Source organism: Enoplosus armatus, chromosome 5, assembly GCF_043641665.1.
Source record: "Enoplosus armatus isolate fEnoArm2 chromosome 5, fEnoArm2.hap1, whole genome shotgun sequence".
NCBI lineage: Eukaryota > Metazoa > Chordata > Actinopteri > Centrarchiformes > Enoplosidae > Enoplosus > Enoplosus armatus.
The window spans coordinates 14657812-14677546 of record NC_092184.1 but is presented as its reverse complement, the minus strand read 5'-3'; the positions used below and the strand labels follow the sequence as shown (position 1 = coordinate 14677546).

The following is a 19735-nucleotide window of genomic DNA, read 5'->3' as shown; positions in this document are numbered from 1 at the left end:
ACAGTAAATATTGTAACCGCTCAAAAATGTAATGACAACGTTTTGGCCTTCGATGTCAGGCATTTTGTGTGACGAAGATCTTGAAGGTGGTAAAGTTGCATCATTACATTTTTGGGAACTTGCAATACTTTGTATGCAGACTACATCTATTTTCCCTTAAAGCTACAAGGCAGAAAGACAGAGAATGGCAAGTGAGAGAGGGGGGGCTGCAGAGAGAGAGAGTAATGTACTGTTGTTCCAGGAAATGGTAATTAGTCATCTAAGGTCAATTAAGTAAAACTGGACAAACAAGTGTGAGTGTTAAACGGATCCCCGGGAAGGTCAATACTGAACAATTTAACATGGCCACTGAATCCATCACACCGTCTGCACTTCTGCTTTCTCATTCCAGCTCTTTTATCGTCCTCACCTCTCCTTCTTTTATCCACTCAAATCGCACTCTTTTTCCTCTCGCCGTCTCACCCGCATTCTCTCGGCCTCCATCACTCACAGTACATGTTCTGTCTCGCTGTGTCCAAACCTTTTTTGTCTCTGGCGCTCTAACGAGAATCTTTAAGCTATTGCCTCATCTTGCCTCATCTCCTTCCCTGTGTCTCTCTTCACTTGCCATTTTGCCCTCTCCCAATCACCCACCTGCCTCTCTTCCTCTGCTCTCTCTCCCTCACCCCACCCTCCCAAACCTTTGCACTCCTGCTAGCAGACAATTAATTACAGAGCCAGCACCAGATGAGTTGTCATTTGCGGTCAAGTTTCTAATAATTGCATTAGGTCTTCAGGTTTTTCTAAGATGCCCTCCCCTTCTTTCCCTCACCCCCTCTCTTTTTCTTTCTCTTCCACTCTTTACTTGAACCCTCCTCCTCCTCCCCCCGCTTGACACGGCAGAGATAAATATCTTTAGTCGGTCAATGGAGGCGACAGAGGGACTTAAAATGCAGAGGCAGTCATTTGATTTCCAGCTAACAGAGCTGCCCATTAGCCCAGCACTCATCAGCCATGCATTACCTTTCAGGCCCGCTGGCCTGAGAGTGGAAGCTTTAACCCTTTCAGGGTCCACTACTGGCCATGTAATATCAGATATACTTCTACCGGCTCTCCACTGGCCATATTAACCCTTCAACTGTTCTATATGTGACAGCAACCACTTAACTGCCTTTCACTTGCAATGGTGGTGTGCTGGTAAGGGCCAGCGCACTGGTCAGTCAAACTTATCTTCATAGTTTCACTTTTGTGGCTTTGCCCTTTTCGCATCTCAGTGTTGTATAAACGTGGTGAAATATCACCCAATTTAATTATCCGCAACAGAAAACAAAAAAAATGTTGAAAACTCGACACCAATGGCTGTTTGTGTCTCTGTAACAGCCCCATCATAGTCTGTTTACTATGTATGAGATGTGTGGATGGTTAATAGTCATAAACACTACTGAACCAGAAGGTCTCTCACTGACCTTTAAGCAACATTTAAAGCTTCTACCCTAAAAGTATTGGCACATTTTAACACAACACTGCATGCTTTCACATCCATATGCTGGAAATTGACAAAAAATTCACATGTGGACATAATCAATATAGAGGAACTTTCTTTAGGCTGACAAGTTTGATGAAATGTTGCAATTAATGTTTGTTTTTCATTTTCAGCGATTAATCTGACGATTACTTTTCCAATTAATCAATTACTCCATTGGTCTGTAAAAATGTTAGAAAATAGTAATAAATGTCCATCAAAAGACATTCAGTTTATATCACATAAGAGAAGGAAGGGCAGCAAAGCCAGAACTAGGGAATGTTTTGCTTGAAAAATGACGTAAACAATAATCAATTACATAGATTAACTAAATAGTTAAATATTAATTATCTGTCTGTCGATTTAATCTTGAAATGTCTAGAACATCACATGGATGCATATATGTGCTAACTCTACTAAACTCCTCAATATGAAATCACAATCATTTAAAAATAGTTGTGCTATTGTCTTAAATTTTAATAATACACATAACTTTTTACTAGGGAATGATTCTAAATCCATGACCTTGTCGAAAGTACTACTCAGCTTTTTTATTAAGTGTGCCTCTCTCTTTTTCTTGGTGTAACGTAGCTGCAGAAATAACATTTTGGCCTACAGCAGCCTCTCAGCCCTCGAGTTGATGTCAGTCAGAGATAGTGAGGAGAGGAGCAAAAAAAAAAAGAAGAGAGACAGCAAAGCGAAGACAGGACACTGTAACGCTATGAAAGAGACATCATTCATAAGAGTGTGTGTGTGTGTTGGTGCGCCCCATTTGCCACAGTTGCATGCCTTGTCAAGCATGTCATTGAGCATTCATATGTTGTTTGACTGCTGATAGAATGGCAGGCGTATTTATTAAAGAGTCAATGTGATGGGGACACCAGAACAAGCATACTCACTCACACTCTCTCACACACACAGAGTGCACTAATACGCAGTCCACATCAGCGACATCTGCCTGTTTAACTAATAGAAGGCAAAAGCTTGATATTAAGCAGTCGACGGACACACACACACACACACACAGACACACACACAGCACAATAATACAGCGAGCTCAGCTTTCCCCCAGGCCTGATTGCCATCTCCATAGCTCCTTTTTAACAGGGCTGCCAATTGAAATTGAAATTGTATTCTTGTGTGTGTACCATCAGAGCTACCTCTCAGGGTTTTATACAGCTAAGAGGACGGCTGGGGGGAGACAGACACACACACACACACACACACACACACACACACACACACACACACACACACACACACACACACACACACACACACACACACACACACACACACACACACACACACACTCGCAGACTCACAGGAAGGGATAATATAGGGGTAAGTCAGGGGCTGTCACTCTTCCACGCAGAACACACAAGAGGGAACAAAACACAGACTTATGCTTCTATGCTTTCTATGTAATTCGGCATGCGTACACACACACACACGCATACATTTGCGGGTGCACAAGCTGCCCCCTTTCTCAACGGAGGGGGCTCTACTTTAGCATAATCCGAAAATGGTGGAGAAAAGCAGTCCATTAAAAATGGGGCTAACAAATTCAGCACTTTATGTTACTCTGAGGGAGGGTTAAGTGCAGTCAATAAAAAAGTCAGAAAAGGAGGAATAAGAAAGGAAGTTGATTTATGGCTGGCCTTTCTGCTCTCTGTGATAAACACACACACACGCACACACACACACACACACACACACACACACACACACACACACACACACACACACACACACACCTGTTCATATGTGTTTTATATGACACCTGGTCATATATAAAAGAGAGGAGAGTGCTAGAAACACTTGTGGAGCAGGAATTTAAGGACTACATTTGAAACTTTGCATGATTTCTATTTCTTTAACAGACGAGAGTGCGTCTCGTGATTACTTAACATCCTCATCCTTCATAATAAGAAAAAGCTTTATTGTCACTCTGCACCAGAGGCAAAAATATTAAACCTTTTCACGAAAAACACTGATAGCTACAGTGTGAGCAGTATCTCCAAACCAAACTTGTTTTATCCAACACAGAGAATTTGACATGGTTACATTTTGTGCCACCTCCACAAAAACAGTAAAAATAACACCTTTTGAGAACACTGGCTTGTTGAATGAGGTGGACATTAAGAGCATAATCAACATTAAAAAGAAGGGGCCGATTATGGAGATGAAAGTGTGACGGATCAAACTGGTGACTTTCTGTCCTTGTGAATACTTCACTATTGTCTTTTTTAGACAGACCGATAAATCTTCCAGGCTGATATCAGCTTATTGCAGATAGATCTGTGTCGATGTATATGCTGGCTGATAAGTAAGAAGAAACTGAAGGACTGAAATTACTGAAAAAACAGTGTCACCATTACATAGTTTATCTGTACTGACAAATTTATTTTTACACTGTAAAATGTTGCTGAACATTCTGAATGTTAGACTTGCGGGGACCATGTCATCAACAATGCGTGTTCAGTTGCATGTTGAATATGGAAGAAAAAAATCTGTGCTTACTTTAGCCAGAAGTAGGCAGGTGGGGCCTTGTGCCTGTGCTTAGGACCTGGCACATGTTCACATTTATTTTGCTATTAAAGAAATAAATCATGCGTCAGTAGGTCATGGTTGAGAAACCAGGAAAAAGTGAAGCGACACACAGATCCATTCACACACGTATTTAAACACACATAAAACATCATAGACGGAGCTCTTCTCCCTACGGACCGTCCATATCTCCCACCAACTCTGTGCTGAAGGGAATTGAATGCTGGGGCCAAGTTTTAAAGAAAATTGACTTCTTTTTAGTGTGTTACATAGAGGGAGAGCGGGACAAAGACAGAGAGAGAAAAAGCAAAAGGGAGACATGGAGAGCAATCAATTTCCCCGTGGTTTCTTCAATAGCCGGCGATCCTTTTCATACCTCCCAATTAGAACCTTTCCTAATCAGAGAAATACCTCTCCATTATTGAGATGGAGACAATGACACTCCCCAACATTTCCGCCTGCTCCAAAACTCTGTAGATTGCAGTACTGGTACACAAAGAATAAAGCACTGGGCTATACGGCAGGGGGGACACTTGTGTTAAAATCACATGTGGAAATCTTTTGGCTCTCCTCGCGGCCCCAGAAAAACTGATGGGGAACAATGGCAGCCCGGCACAGCATCTGTCATGGCACAATATAAAAAGATGATCTTGGCACCGAATGGACAAAAAAAAAGAAAAAGAACGAGAGAGAGGGAGGAAGACGGGGGAATGGAGGGGAGGGGAAGGGGAGGGCCGGGCGAGAGGTAATTCATTTGCAAATCAGGCCCTGGCGCTCAGGTCTATTTCAAGCTGCCAGTGGGTGCCAGGAGTTAACAAGGTAATCAGTTTCAATCCTGCCCTTCAATTGTACATCACACCCTCATCCAGAGAATACCCAGGCCTTTCTATAGGGGCAGAGGGGGGAAATAGCAATCTGGCTGCCGGCTGGCTGCACACACAATACACACACACAACACACACAACACACACACACACACACACACACACACACACACACACACACACACACACACACACACACACACACACACACACACACACACCTGAAGACAAGTGCATACACATATACAGGCATCCACGCATTTACACGCACGCACACACCTACACGTGCAGTTTATTAATAGCCATGTTTCCACAACATGTCCTTACAACTTCACCTAGAAGTAGAGCTGAAACAGTTCGCTGATTAATCAAATATTTGATTGACAGATCATTTAAGTAATCAGGCAAAAATGCCAAATATTTGTTAGTTCTAGCTTCTCTAACGTGAGGATTTACTCCTTTTCTGTGTTGTATATGAATTTAATTTGAATACATTTTGGACTGTTGGTGGGACAAAACAAGATATTTGAAGACGTTTGATTTGTCAAAAAAAAAAGAAGATTAATCGATATTGAAAATAATCATTGCAGCATAATAAAAGCACTGAGAAATGTAGATTAATCACAGTCCTTCACTTTCTCTCATCTTATTTTTTACTACATAGATAGAATCCGTCTGTGTATGTTTGTCTTTTTGCTTATAAGTGAATGTGTCGACGCCACAGCCGTATTTCAAATTGGTGCTACCCATGATGTCAGAAAACCTTAAAGAATTATAAAATGATGTGCTTTTTCTAGCAATTTAAGTTGTTCCAAAGGGGGCTGGAAACAGACTTCACTTTTAGGTCAAGTCCATCATGTCTACTGTAACGCTCTTTGATAAATACTAGTTAACTGAACATTATAAGTCTTCTCCAGCACCCCTCCATACACACTGTTAGTCTCAACCTCACCAAACAAGAATGCAGCAACAGGGACAATGCTGCTCTGAACCTAAAAGTGGTACATGCAAATGGTAGAAAGAAAACAGCTAGCTAAATTTGTCCTAATCCTTTCTTCCTCTCTGTATCCCCCTCTTTAGCCTGTGTCAGCTGTAACCGGCTGGCCGAGAGGCAGTTAGCCCCCGTTAGTCCCTCATCTGCATAATCAATATGACAACCTTATTTTTCTGATGCAAACAGGATTTTGCTGCTGAGCTGTGTTTGTTGATGTGTGTGTGTGAGTGCCCAGTCTGCTTTCTGGCCAGCCTCAGTCATGGCCCTCTTTAGCCTTAATTAGATTAGGTGCGATTATCCCGGCTCTACCTTACAAGTGTACAGGCGGGATAAAGTGGCCACAAAGGCCAGCCTGTCACAGGGACCGGGCTCTGGTCTGCAGGTTATCAGGGTCCAGGGAGACACACCGCGTACATTGTTATTCATATCATCTACACACCGTTTTCTACGGTGCCTTTTTCACTTCTCTTCATGCACTGATCCCCCCCACCCCCACCCCACTCCCTCTTCCATGTCTGTGGTGTCAAACTGGCGTAATCACTGGCCGGGATAAGTCTCTCTTTTTTCTCTCTTTCTGTCTGTCCGTCAGAAGACAAAACAACATGGCCCCAAGCGCTCTGCAGTCTGGCCAACAGGGAGAGATGTCAGGAGTGTGAGAGCGTATGTGTGTGTGTCTGTAGACTTCAAGGAAAAGTGGTACAAAGAAAAGTTAACCCCAAGTCTCACACTAATGCAAATAGACGAACGAACACAGCACAGACTTACATGCACACACAGATGTCTAGGACAGAGTGGTTGCTACAGCTCACATGTTGACACCTTGCAAACAAAATCCTACTCTGTAGACCTGAATCTACTCCATTCAACCCTTCACCAGGGCTGGGTGTCAAACCTCAACACTAAGTCCATAGCACACGGCATCAAAAACTCTTTTCGCGTACTGAAAGTTGGCATAGAATGTCTGGTCAAATTTGCAATGTTGTAAGATGACTTACTCTGGGATGAAATAAGTGCTGATTTGAATTGAAATTATGCCGCGTTTAGACCATTTAATTCAGGGAAATTTCTTGTTTGTCTTTTTGTGACAAGACAATATTTAACTTATCCTCTTTTTACTAAATGAACAAAAGGGGTTTTGGAGAAAACAACTTCTCAAAGTAAGGTATCAAAAAGTATTTTATCGGCAATAAAATATCAAATCAAATCTTACCCAGTCTTGCTCAATACTCACTGCATTCATAAACACTGTATACATCAGAGATGCCAACATACAGTATGACCATATAAAAACTTCTCTCCTCAACATAACTGCAGCGTATGTATACCAGCAAGAACGTGCGTGCCATAACATTGGCTCAAACAGCATTATTCAGTCTGATTCATATGTGTTTGAAAATTTAATAAGATGATTTGCTACTCTGTTTCATTTTCTGAAAAACTCCAACATTTTACCTAAAAACGTTTTCCACATTGAGCTCTGAGCACTGACAGGTTTCACTTGGTCGGCATCAGTGAGTGTGTACGTGGAGAAAAAGAAGTGAATTATTTCCCTGACTGTTGATTAGACAGCAGTGCCCAAGATATTTATTCACAACTGAACATACTTTCCATGCCGTCAGATCTGGGCATAGAAAGAGCAGAAACAGAGAGAGGGGTTCATAAAAAAGGAGAAAAGGGCTGAATGCTAGAAAGATACTGACAGGAAAGATAGATGATAACCTGTAAAGAAAGAAAAGTAGATGGCAGAACAGAGGGAAAGAAAATTTCTGACTTAGAGACCAGAAATTAATGAATCGGTGGTGGCATGTAAACTGTGTTTTAAGGGATTCTTCTCATCTATTCCTAAACCTGATGCTCCAACACTGCCTGAATATCAGTCTCAAGAATTCACTGCTGGAAGTGAGGGACATACAGCTTTGGCATCCTCATGATACTGTATTCAGTATTAGTCTTACGTGTACTGTATTTGAGCTACAGCTGGCACTAATTCAATATTATCATTTATCGACTTTCAGCGAAATGTGTGTTGTTGTGATACACATTTTTCTTGTCCAAATGAAAGTTAAAAAGCTGTTTCACATACATGAGGAGTTCTGTCTCGTAATGCATAACAACGCAGCTCAGTTCTTGGCTTTAAACATTTGATTATTTAATGTTTTTTTTGCCGACATTCGCCATATTGTGACATATATCGTAAAATATCCCTATTAATATTCTGAGAATGATTTTAACCATATCCAACCCCGTGTAAAGCTGACTAAGACTGCATATGCCCTACTGGCAAAAAGTGGACAGCAGAAAGGAGTCAGCAGTGTGTGTGTGTGTGTGTGTGTGTGTGTGTGTGTGTGTGTGTGCCAGCGAGTGAGAGTGAGATGCAAGGTAAAACAACTCTATTAGAGAACCGCAGGGACTAGGCTGGCGAGAGAGGAAGACAGAGCACATGAGAGTGAAGGAGAGCAAGAGTGAGCGAGACATTAGTACAAATGAATTAAACATCGGCCCAGAGATCTAAACTTCTGCTGAAAAAGTGGCGGGCTAAATGGGTGGGGGTGGGGGGGGGCTTCATAACTTTCCTGTGGCTACTCAACGCTCAATATGAGCTGTGTACGACCGCCAACTCCATCAGTGACACAAAGTACTTCCATCCCTCAGTGATCACAATCAAGCACACACACGCTTGTGTGATTGGTAACTGCATTCATAACTCTTTTGTTTCAGCTCATTTCTGTGTGAAACCAAATCCTCTGAAAATGGCTGCCGATCTGAAACCTCCACTGAGAATGATTATTATGTGCTTCTCTCAGGCAATATTTACTTCCACAACTGAGTCATGGTACTTAACTGTATGTCTGGAACGCTGTTTACCCAGTCTGAAGGAGGTATTCTTGTAATGATCAATGCCATTAGGCAAGACCTGCGGAGCCGTATTTCTGTCAGAGCGGCAGAGGTCAAATGCATGACGAAAGCTACTCTCTGCTAACTGAAAACTCTCCTCTGCTCTTCTCCCGGTCTGTCTATCTTTCTCTCTCTTCTCAGTGTAACTTTGTCTGCTCTCTCCAACTAAAAAGAACACCTCTCTCTATAATGTATTCTCACTCTCAGTCTCTCTCATAAAGACTTCAGTCAACACCTTTCCTTGCCCCTGGTGCAGATGAATAAGCACTGGAGTCTGGAGAAAATTAAACATTAACGGTGTCTCTTTTACACATCATTCTCCATAACAATCTTCTCCCTTTAGCTCCCCTCCCTGCCTTCACCACCACTCTGTTTCCTCCAAACCAAACTACCCAGCTTTTCCAGAGAGAGAGAGAGAGAAAATACAGAGGGCCGAAAAACATATTTTGTCGACAAGCACATTTACATAACCCTCCTAAATCGGAGCTGGCCTGTCATGTTTGCTGCTCATAACCTGCTGCTTATAATCCTGCCTGCATCCTCTTCTGATCCATAAAGCAGAGCAGCCAGCCACTTCAACAGCAGCCAGGACTGCCATCACTAGCTCCTGCTAAGACCGGGCCGTAAAGAGAGGAGAGGAGAGGAGAGGAGAGGAGAGAATAAAAGAGAGGAACAGGGTAATTGGATTGGGGGATCTTCTATTTGGCCGGGTCTGGTCTCTGTCATCATGCTCCAGGCCTGGCTTCTCTCGGTGCCTACAGCAGGTCTCAAACACATCGACACACACACAGACAGTCACACTCACACAACTCTAAACGTGTTACAGCACTGAATCGCTACCCAGTTCAGGAGGCAGACTGTCCTGTGCACCGCTAAAGCCTGCAGGGCGTCTAGTGTGCGTTTTTTTTAAAATGTGTGTGCGAGTGTTTGCATACTCCTTTAACAACTCACTAAATGGTTAAACAGATTACAGAGCGTACTAAGTGGATTGTCACAGCTCTCTATCGCTCGCTCAGGGTGTCTCTCCTGCGATTATAAGTGGCCAGATTTCTCTCTCTCTATACACACACACACAGACACACACAGACACACACACACAGACACACACACACACACACACACACACACACACACACACACACACACACACACACACACACACACACAACAGAACAGAACAGAGAGAGAGGTCATTCTCAGGCATAGACAGCATTTCCTTCAGTAACTGACTGTCAAGACAACAAAGAATTTGTCTGCTATTCCTTTCAGGTGGTTTATTAAATGCTCAAATATGTCAGTGTGAATTAATAATATATTCTAAAAATATTCAACTGAATACACGCAATACACCTGAATTTGATAATCATCATCATCATCATCATCATCAACCCTATTGTTTCCCAATTCATCTTTGGTGTCTTCTAATGTGTTTCCTATTTCTGTGCCAAAAACCTAATTTAAATGACTCTTTCTGATTTCCCTGCATGCATGCTCACCTTTTATTTATGTTTTACTTGATTGTAGCAAACTGGAATAACGTAAATCCCTTTCTGGACGAACAATACTTGATGTCTAAGACTGCTGTTTAATCTCCAGAAATTGTAACAAACTTCAGCAGGTAACTTTAATCTAACTAACATGGATTATACCCTGGATTATGTGTCAGAGTCAGACTTTAATCATTCAGGGTTAAAATAAGATACGGTCAATGACCAATGAAAATGCTGGTGGGTTGAAAGTAGAAGTTTTTCACAAAAAAACACAACCAGACAAAACAACCAAGAAAACCAAGACAAGACTACCAGAAAAACCTTAGTTTATCTCCTTTAAGATCCAGACCCTCAAACCTGACCTAGTTTCTCATGGTAAAGCTCAAATTATACTTTGTGCATTTGTGTAACCACGAGGGTCCACGTGACATAGATTTTGTCATTTGATCACATCCATAGACTGTACACACCATCTACACAGCACATGTGTGAACACACTCGGTGCCCTCGTCCATTTTGGAGTATATCTGGCACTTGCTACACTTGCTGGAGCCGTCAGAAGTAGCAGCACTACCACCCTTTCACATTACAGGGATTTGTTTTATTGAGTGCTGAAATAAAGATTCATGGAGCTTTGATGCAAAACGTATAGTCTAGGGCTACAAGTTGCACAGGCATTCTTTAAGATTACAGCAACCCAATGATAATTCTGTTGCAACTTCATACTAAACCTTTGTATTTCCTGCCTTAAACTCAGGTTTGGAGCAAGGTCATGGAGCCAGGTCAGATGACCCACATTCAAACAAATGGGGGAAAAAAAACTGTTTGTCCTGCATCACAGGGTATTCGTCTGTCTTGTGAGCATGTAAATAAATGTCCATCTAGTGCGGATCGAGTTTATAAGGCCAGGCTGTTTTCTATCCAATCTATGCTCATTATCTGTGTGGAAAAAAGCAGCTAATGACTACATACAGCCATGGGCCAAGAAACACTACAGCTGCACCGCTCTGTGTGCACATGCGTTTGTCTACTGGGACCTGAGTGTGTGTATGTGTGTGTGCTGTCCATCCTTTGCATGTAGGCATCACTCCTATTTCACCCACCCTCATCCAACCACCCAGCCCCCACCCAAACTACACATACACGCACACACACATACCCACTCCTCTTCAGCTTCATCCATGTATCTTCTTGCTCCTGGCCACTGGGCTACCCCCCTTGACGCACACACAAATAATACACACACTTACAGCTCATTGATTTAAGTCAATGTGAGTGTATCCTAACCTTCCGAGGACGGTGTTTGAAGTCTCTCTTACCTCCCCAGACCCGCTCCCAGAGCCAGACACAGCCTAGAGTCCTGCAAGAGTGCAGACAAACACACACACACACACACACACACACACACACACACACATATATATATATATATACACACACACAGCAGCAGCAGCAGCAGCAGCAGCAGCAGCAGCAGCCAGTGGTCCCATCCACACCACCCATACACACACTCCCAACAGGCTGAGAGGATGCCGCAGGCAGGGGCTACATACGCACAAACACACACACAAACACACTTACTTTCTCTGTGTATTACCAACACTAATGAGCTGATAGATGTTCAACAGAGGCAAAGAAGCAGACAATCATTTCCTCAGAGTGAGGCAAGGAGGGAGAGAAAATCAACAGCAGTGAGCACGAATGTGTGTGTGCGCTTGTGTCTAGGGTCTTGTTTTATTTTCTCTCTGCCTCGCAGCCTCTAGGCTTCCAGAGGTTAAGGCTGAGCGATGGAGCAAAGCTAGCCAAACTGAGGCCTGCGGGTCCTGACGAGACCCCTGTGGTGAGGCTGGGTTCTGTTTAGCTTGTCAGGGGAAAACACAGTAATGAGAGGAATTACTAAACAATCACATTCACAGAAAGAGATGGGAATGGGCGGGTTGGTGGGGACGGGTGTATGGACAAAAATGTCAGGAAAACATGCTTTATATGAAACAGAACCTCCACCCTGATAAAATAAGCAGCGAACAATGGATGCTGTTGAAGTGCTGCCCCTCACTAGCAGAGAAAAAATCCTAAATGATTCTTTCATAGACAAAGACATCAAAAACTGCTTTAATGAAAGGTAGGCAGTCATTTCCTTTCTTTAACCCTAAGCTCATTATACCAACTCCAGTTTTACATGCACAGGGAAAAGACGGCTCTCTGCTGCCATGAGAGGTCTCCACACTGCCCTCTGAGCCTCCGCTGCCCAGCCTCTGCCCATTTCTCACTCAAATGACATGAAATTGAGTAAGATGGACCAATGCATCTCCCGCGACCCGGCACATACAATGAGTTCAGCCTAATTGGACAGACCTCTCTGATTGAGGATGTGGAGTAAGGCAGCCAGCCCATGTTCTTCCACTGCTTTGGTGATCGGTTACAGAGGAAAGCAAAGAGGTCGACGCAGCCCAAAGGAAAAGGTGAAGACTTCTCTTGAAAGCAGACAAATTCTTTGACGAAAGGAGTCGAGTTTGAGGAGGGTGACGGACATGGAAAGGAAAGTTAAGAGTGAGAGCATGCATACCTGTGTGTATGTGCAAATTAACATTATGAGCAAACCCAAAAAAACTGGGCCCTGTCTGTACTCCATCCATACTCTAACAAAACTCCTTCAAGCCTGATCAAAGCCTGAACCTCTGCAACACTTAATGATGCCAAAACCTTTTAAAACACTGACTTGAAACTAAAACTGTTTTTAAAAACCTGTCACTTTCTGTGGAGAAACAGCCATCTGTTAACTCTACATTTCTGCTCATTAATTACAGGTGGGAATTGGGTCAGAACATCAGGTGATGAATGCTGTTACATTCAAATTATACTTCTGTCAATTATCTGCCTGGGGGCAGGTGCATACTTGTTAACAACAGTTTGTTTCTCCTGCTTCGATTTAGGGAAATAAGAAAAAACACTGATAGAAAACATTAATAAAATGGAACCTGAACGGACTGGAGCCACAATGAGTTAAGACAAAGTATCAGGTTGAGAATCAAAGCTAAGTTGTGCACTATACTACAATAATTGTTTTTGAGGATAACAGGGAAGAGGTAAGTCAGGATTTTGCTCATCTTTATAGTCTGCCCATGGTATATTTCAGCGAATTCCCGGGGCGATTCATGGAAAGATTACAGAGTTGCTAATCTGAAAAAAGTAAAGTATAATTTGGTCATAGAAAATCCACAAATTTGTGTTTAGGAGGAAAACACACATATCGAATTACAAATTGATGTGAGGCTGATCTTTATCATATTTATAGTCACAATAACCAATTAACTGCCAGCATGCCACCAACCTGAGTCCGTTGTAACACATTAACACCACATTCTGCAATTAAAAGTGTGTGAAAACTAGTTAGCAAGCCAGCAGAGAAATAAAAGCAGATCCCTAAAACTAATGGATAAATGGTTGAGTCCAGCACTCCAAGTGCTGATAATAGGAATCCAAACTTCCAGGATCATTATGTCTTGTGTGAAAAGAAAATATTGGAACTATAGTTCTGTATAAATAAGAGTGTTAAATAACATCCAGTTTCATATCAATTAAAATGAACATATCTGAAGCGTGACGGGTGGTGTTGATGAAGGGGTACTTGGGCACATCTGATCGGGCTGAGGGGGTACGTCAGACAAAAAAGGTTGGGAACTGCTGGTATATTAAACTCAATGCTGAATATATAAACAAAACTCAAAACACAAACAAACAAACAGTTTTAGGGCTGGTTAAAAACTTAAAGGAAGCTCTTATGTTGTCTCTGTAAATACGAAGCCAGAGGATTACACAGAGCAAAGCCGACCTACTGACCCTGTACACTAGTCTGGGTAAACAAACACACACACACACACACACACACACACACACACACACACACACACACACACACACACACACACACACACACACACACACACACACACACACACACACACACACACACACACACACAGAGAGAGAGAGAGAGAGAGAGAGAGAGAGAGAGAGAGAGAGAACACCCTACAATCACCCACTTACCCTTTGCCACTGGTGAAAGGCAACAAGATCTCTTAACAACAGCTCGTCTTTTTCAATAAATTTTGCATGAAAACATGCCGCTGGAGCACCAAGTTGCCTGCTGTCATACTAGAGGAGTGTTAAATGTTTAATGACGACAACACCACACGCGCACACACAGAGTCAGTGTCAGGGTGTCGGCTCTGAGGGGCCCCTCTTTCATCCTGACAGACACTATAAAGCTCCGGAGCCTCTTCTCCACCCCGCCCTGCCATCAACATCACACCGCTTCACTCCTCTCCCACCACCCAGTAAGGAAACCTGGATGTAAATGAGGTTAGAGTGTTACAGTGTGTGTGTGTGTGTGTGTGTGTGTGTGTGTGTGTGTGTGTGTGTGTGTGTGTGTGTGTGTGCGCATGTGTTTGTGTGTAAGTGGTGAGGATCAGGGGCTTACATAAAGACCCTACCCCCATCACTATTAAGAGCAGAAGAAGAAGAATGGAAGAGACAGAGGAAAAAGAAGTGGCTTGTCATAGACAGGATATACTGTAGAAAGCCTTGTTTTACATATTCCTGAAACATCTCACTGCTTCTGCCTTTGTTCTGCTAAAGGAGGACTTGTTAGGCACCTAAACTCCTGTGGGAGCATCTGGGGAATAACAGGAACATCCATGTCAGGCAGCTTTTGGACGTTGATAACATCCTGTCAAGGTCCACAGGTAGACTAACTTAATCTGAATTTTACTCATTAATTTCAAGTGTGGGGACAGAAACAATAAAGTCAAAATAAAGTGGAATGATCTTTTTAGCAAATTCCATCCTGTCACAAAATATACATCAATTAAAATTGTAATGCCCAAGCAATTACCTAATACTGTTCCAGTGAATGTAAAATTCATGTTAAAATTACAATAACCACAACAAATAGACATTTGTGAAGAATCCACCCACTGTGTCTCTCTCGCTAACTGATATTGTACTGAACTGATACTGAATTGTGACTTACAGAAGCAAGGACCTTGAAAAATGTAATTTAATTGTGACAAAAAACCTGCATGCTAATATATTTTATGCAAGATTACTTGTTTTTCTAATCAAAAAGAGCAAGGTACATGTAGCAAACACTCAAGTAACCATCATTAATACCTAGGTTTAAGGAAACCTATCGGTGTGTGTGTGTGTATATATAGACACACACACACACACACACATACACAGGTATATGTGTCACCTGGTATGATGGCAGGTCAGCACCACATGGTTTAGTCAAAGTTATTCCAACATCATGCCTCCACAGGTTTAAGTAAATTGGAGGGCCAGATATGAGGATAGAAGGTTTGAAATATATTAACGCTGCCACAGGTGGAAATGCATACACACACACACAAACCAACAAACATACTACGTATATGAGCACACAGACGTGCACACAGACAAGCTAAAGCGGGGTCAGAGATAAAGGTAGAGATTCTTATCGATGCTGAAGGATATTGAAGCCTTAATAAGAAAATAGATATAGTCTGCTGGCCTTACATTTCACTGTTAGCTTTATTTGTTTTCCTGATACTGATCTAAGAAAGGCAATATGTAATAGCTTCAAATAAACTGAGCACTTTTCCTTTAAAAGCAAATCTCCATGTTCGGTTCACACAGAGGCCCCAAGGTCTTCGTTGATGACCAATAAAGCCTCCATTAGGATGAAAAAACTAGTGCTAAATATATAGAAACTGCCTTAAAGGATAAGACTTGTTATTATTGTAACATGTGTGTTCTATCTTTTCTAGCAAGTATATTAAACTTATGAATCATTATCTGAAAGGCCATTTACAAATTGTGTAATTCTAAATAAACTTAAGCCGTATTTCTAATCATGCACATGTTTTCCTCAGTTATATCTATGTATAGTACTAGCTAAATACACAAAATGAGATGTTTAAAAAAATCTCAGTTAAGATTCACTGTCAAAGACACATTTTCCCGATAATTAGCATTTACTTCACTTAATGAGATAAAGCACACACACAATTTCCAGAAAAAGTTGTGACAGTTTGACAGTGGTGCACAAGAAAAATTTAAAAGATGTTCTTAGTTATATTGCATTTTTTCTCTTATGGCCATTTCTACAGTGATATGTTTCATCATCTGATTGCACTGTTGCATCAAGAATACATCTGAGGAATGGAGATCATTTCAGTCAGATCAAACTGCCAATTGCCATTTGGTTATTACTGCATATTTCTGTTAGTAAATTCAATGAAAAGCCTAGAAAATACTGCTCTGACAAGTTTATGTGCAAAGTATTCAAAGTATTCCTTCCAAAACAGGTGGGAGCTTATGCATAACCAAAGATTAATCCAAGTATTGAATATCATAAAAATTACACACAATATACACTTTTCAATCTATGCACTTAATTGTAAAGTTATCTGTTAACTGAAATAACTGAAGGGCAAAACATAGACTATACCATGAGTTTTGATACAGTTTACCTCTTAAATTGACAGCAGCATTGTAGCACAGCAGCACTCATGGGATCCATAGTCTGATACACACATGTGTGCCATTCAATGTGTCAGACAACAACTGGGTACCAGTCATATTACAGTGGCCTCCAATCACATTAGAGCACACAGTGCTGGGGAGGGATTGAGGGTGCTATTCTGGTAGAGGCAAAGAGAGGCCTCTAAGGTAGTTAGACCTGAAGTGGAGTGTACCACTGTTTAAAGATCCACTACACTAAACCTGTTTCTAGTGTGTATTATAGCCTTTGGAAGACATAAGCTTGCAAGTGAAGATGTCATTTGAAAACATTTCCCACCTTAATAAGGAGCTCTCATTTATTGTTTTTTTTTCTTGGTATAAGCGCCAAAGACTTCAGAGATGCATATGATGTTGTTATGTTTCTAGGCTTATTGCAGCTGGTCCCAGAGGGTTAAAAGTAGAGTTAAAGACATCAGACATCATCTGGTGACCAAAACATTCTCTAAAAACTGAACCTGTGCAGCACTCCTACCTACCATCTATTCTTATATCTCTATGACACCTTCTCTTACAAGAGGGAATTATATCAAATTACAAGGCCAAAGTAGCCGAGTGCTTGATTGCAAGGGGAAATAGAGGAAGAAAGGGAGTGATGGAGTGATGGATGGAAGGATCGAGTGATGGATGGACAGATGGAGGAGCTGAGACTGAGCTCCATATTTAGGTCTATAATATCCTGCCCAAAATATTCCTTACTCCTGTGAAGCCTACAGTTGAGCGCTGGGCCAACACCACACTTGTTTGTGTCTAGCTGTGCATGTATGCTTGCATGTACAAAGTCATTCATCACTTACCCCTTTTTGGCTGCCTTGTCTTTACTTTTATCCTTCTCCCTGTCCTTGTCTCTGTCTCTTCCTCTGTCCCTCTCCTTGTCTTTCTCCCTCTCCCGGTCGCGGCCCTTGCGCCGGCTCCGGTCCCGCTCTCTGCTGTGGCTGCGGCTCTTTTTGCGGCTGTGCGTCCCTCGCCGGCTGCGGCTGCTGCTCCTGCTGCGAGACCGCCGGTGCCGAGAATGAGACCTGGAAGAGATGAAAGGTGACAAGACATAGTTTGCAGCTGATAAACTACTGATAATACAACAAACTAATCTTTCTTCTTTTTCTTTTTCCCCTCAATGAATAAGAAGAAGAAGTGAGATGCTGACAGTTTTTCCACAAATGAGTCTTCAAATACAATTGCAGTCTTATGATTAAGTTATATCCACTTTCTCCCTTTCTGTCTTGTCTACTTCTACTTCAGTTAATTATTGTCTGTATTTCCCAGAATGCCTTTTGATCACTCCAAGCAAATGTGGCTGAAAATGTTTCACTTGGCTGTCAGTTATGCACGTGTGTGGCAACAGTGATAGGAAACAGAAATAGCAATAGTAAGTAATAGTAATGGAGTGTGTTCCCACTGAGGAAAACACATCTTGTTGATGTATTGCAGTACAGGTGATTCAGTTCATTGCTTGTTGAGAAAATCTATGGCTCTTCAACGATGGATTTCTCCCTGTGAGATGTAGTGTAAAATAGTCACAATACACAATAATCAGCTAATACAAATGTTCAGTTAAAAAGCAAACATTTATTCCTTTCCTCAACATATACCTTTTTAGGGCTCCCCAAATCTGCTGTAAAGCTTTTAACATATTTTGATTTTTGTTCATATGTAAACAACATAATGTTACCTATAATAAATACTTGCAAACAGGTCTTCAAAACCAGAGTCAATGAGAACTGCAATTGAAACTAGAATCGATAAAATCTATTGTAAATAACACCCAACTGATGTGAGACCAGCTTTGTGGAGATGGTGACTTTACATCAACACACAGAAGCAATGCAACGTTCGCATCTGTTAACAACACTTAAAATAAAACTCACAAGGAAAGAATTTCCCTGGAGTGGACAAATTCACCCTTCATTGGATGACCTAATAATACAGTTATATACAATCACATACACCGTGACACACGCGCACACACACACACGCACACACACACACACACACACACACACACACAATGACACTGTAGAAATGGAGCCAATTAGAGGCGTGCTCAGAGGAAGGCCTGTCCTCGGTATTGATCCTGACACTGCCCCTCTGGTCTCAAAAAGATTTACAGCGGGAGATTTACTCTGTTAGTTATGACACACAAACATAAAAACACAGTTACGCACACATCATGCCATACATGTGCCATACACACAGAGACACAAATTACAAAAACATAACCACTTGTTTATGTGTCACGGTACATGTCACTATTAATGCAGACAAAACCCTTCAGCATATTCTGCTCAAGTGTGTGTGCGTGTGTTAGTGTACATGCACGTGTGCGGGAAGGACCGTGATTTGAAACCCCAGTAGAAATCGGCAGCTGAGATGCCGTTATTTTCCATCATCTATCATTTTATTGATTTGTCTATAAAAACAGTCAAACCTGCTGTCCACGAGCTTTATTGCTTTCCCCCCTTTATTAGTTTGCAGTTTGGGACATCCAGAGCTGTCTCTCTCCCGACAGAAAACTAATCATTTTCTTCAGACGCCTGTCACCATCCTAACAGACAACACTCTGACAACTGTTGCAATTAATTAGGCTGGGGCGATCCTGATCACTGGAGAGTAGCTGCACTGGCTCAAGGTCTTGAAAAGAGAATCTCTCTTTGAAAAAAATAAATAAAACAATAATAAAAACTATTTGAAGTTCCACAGAAGTGAATCTGCAGTGAATAAATCTATTTCATAAGGTCAGACAATGACCAATATCATTAAAACGTCACCATAGATTGAGCACATAATGCATACAGTATATGAATCAGTTTCAACTCAGAAAGTTTAGCTTCATGTAAACTTTATATATTTTTCTCGTCAAGAGTTACAATCAGGGCTACAACTTACAATTATTTTCATTTTTACAATTTGTTTTCATACT

General features: G+C 41.7%; 1 protein-coding gene across 1 annotated transcript in view; it reads right to left on the bottom strand.

The window, feature by feature from the left end:
* The window catches only part of rsrc1 (arginine/serine-rich coiled-coil 1), a 111871-nt gene that overhangs the window by 72630 nt on the left and 19506 nt on the right, over positions 1-19735 (bottom strand). The window contains exon 4 of the mRNA XM_070906469.1: positions 17616-17837. Within this exon, the coding sequence (XP_070762570.1) occupies positions 17616-17837 (222 nt within the window). The remainder of the gene's footprint in view (positions 1-17615; positions 17838-19735) is intronic.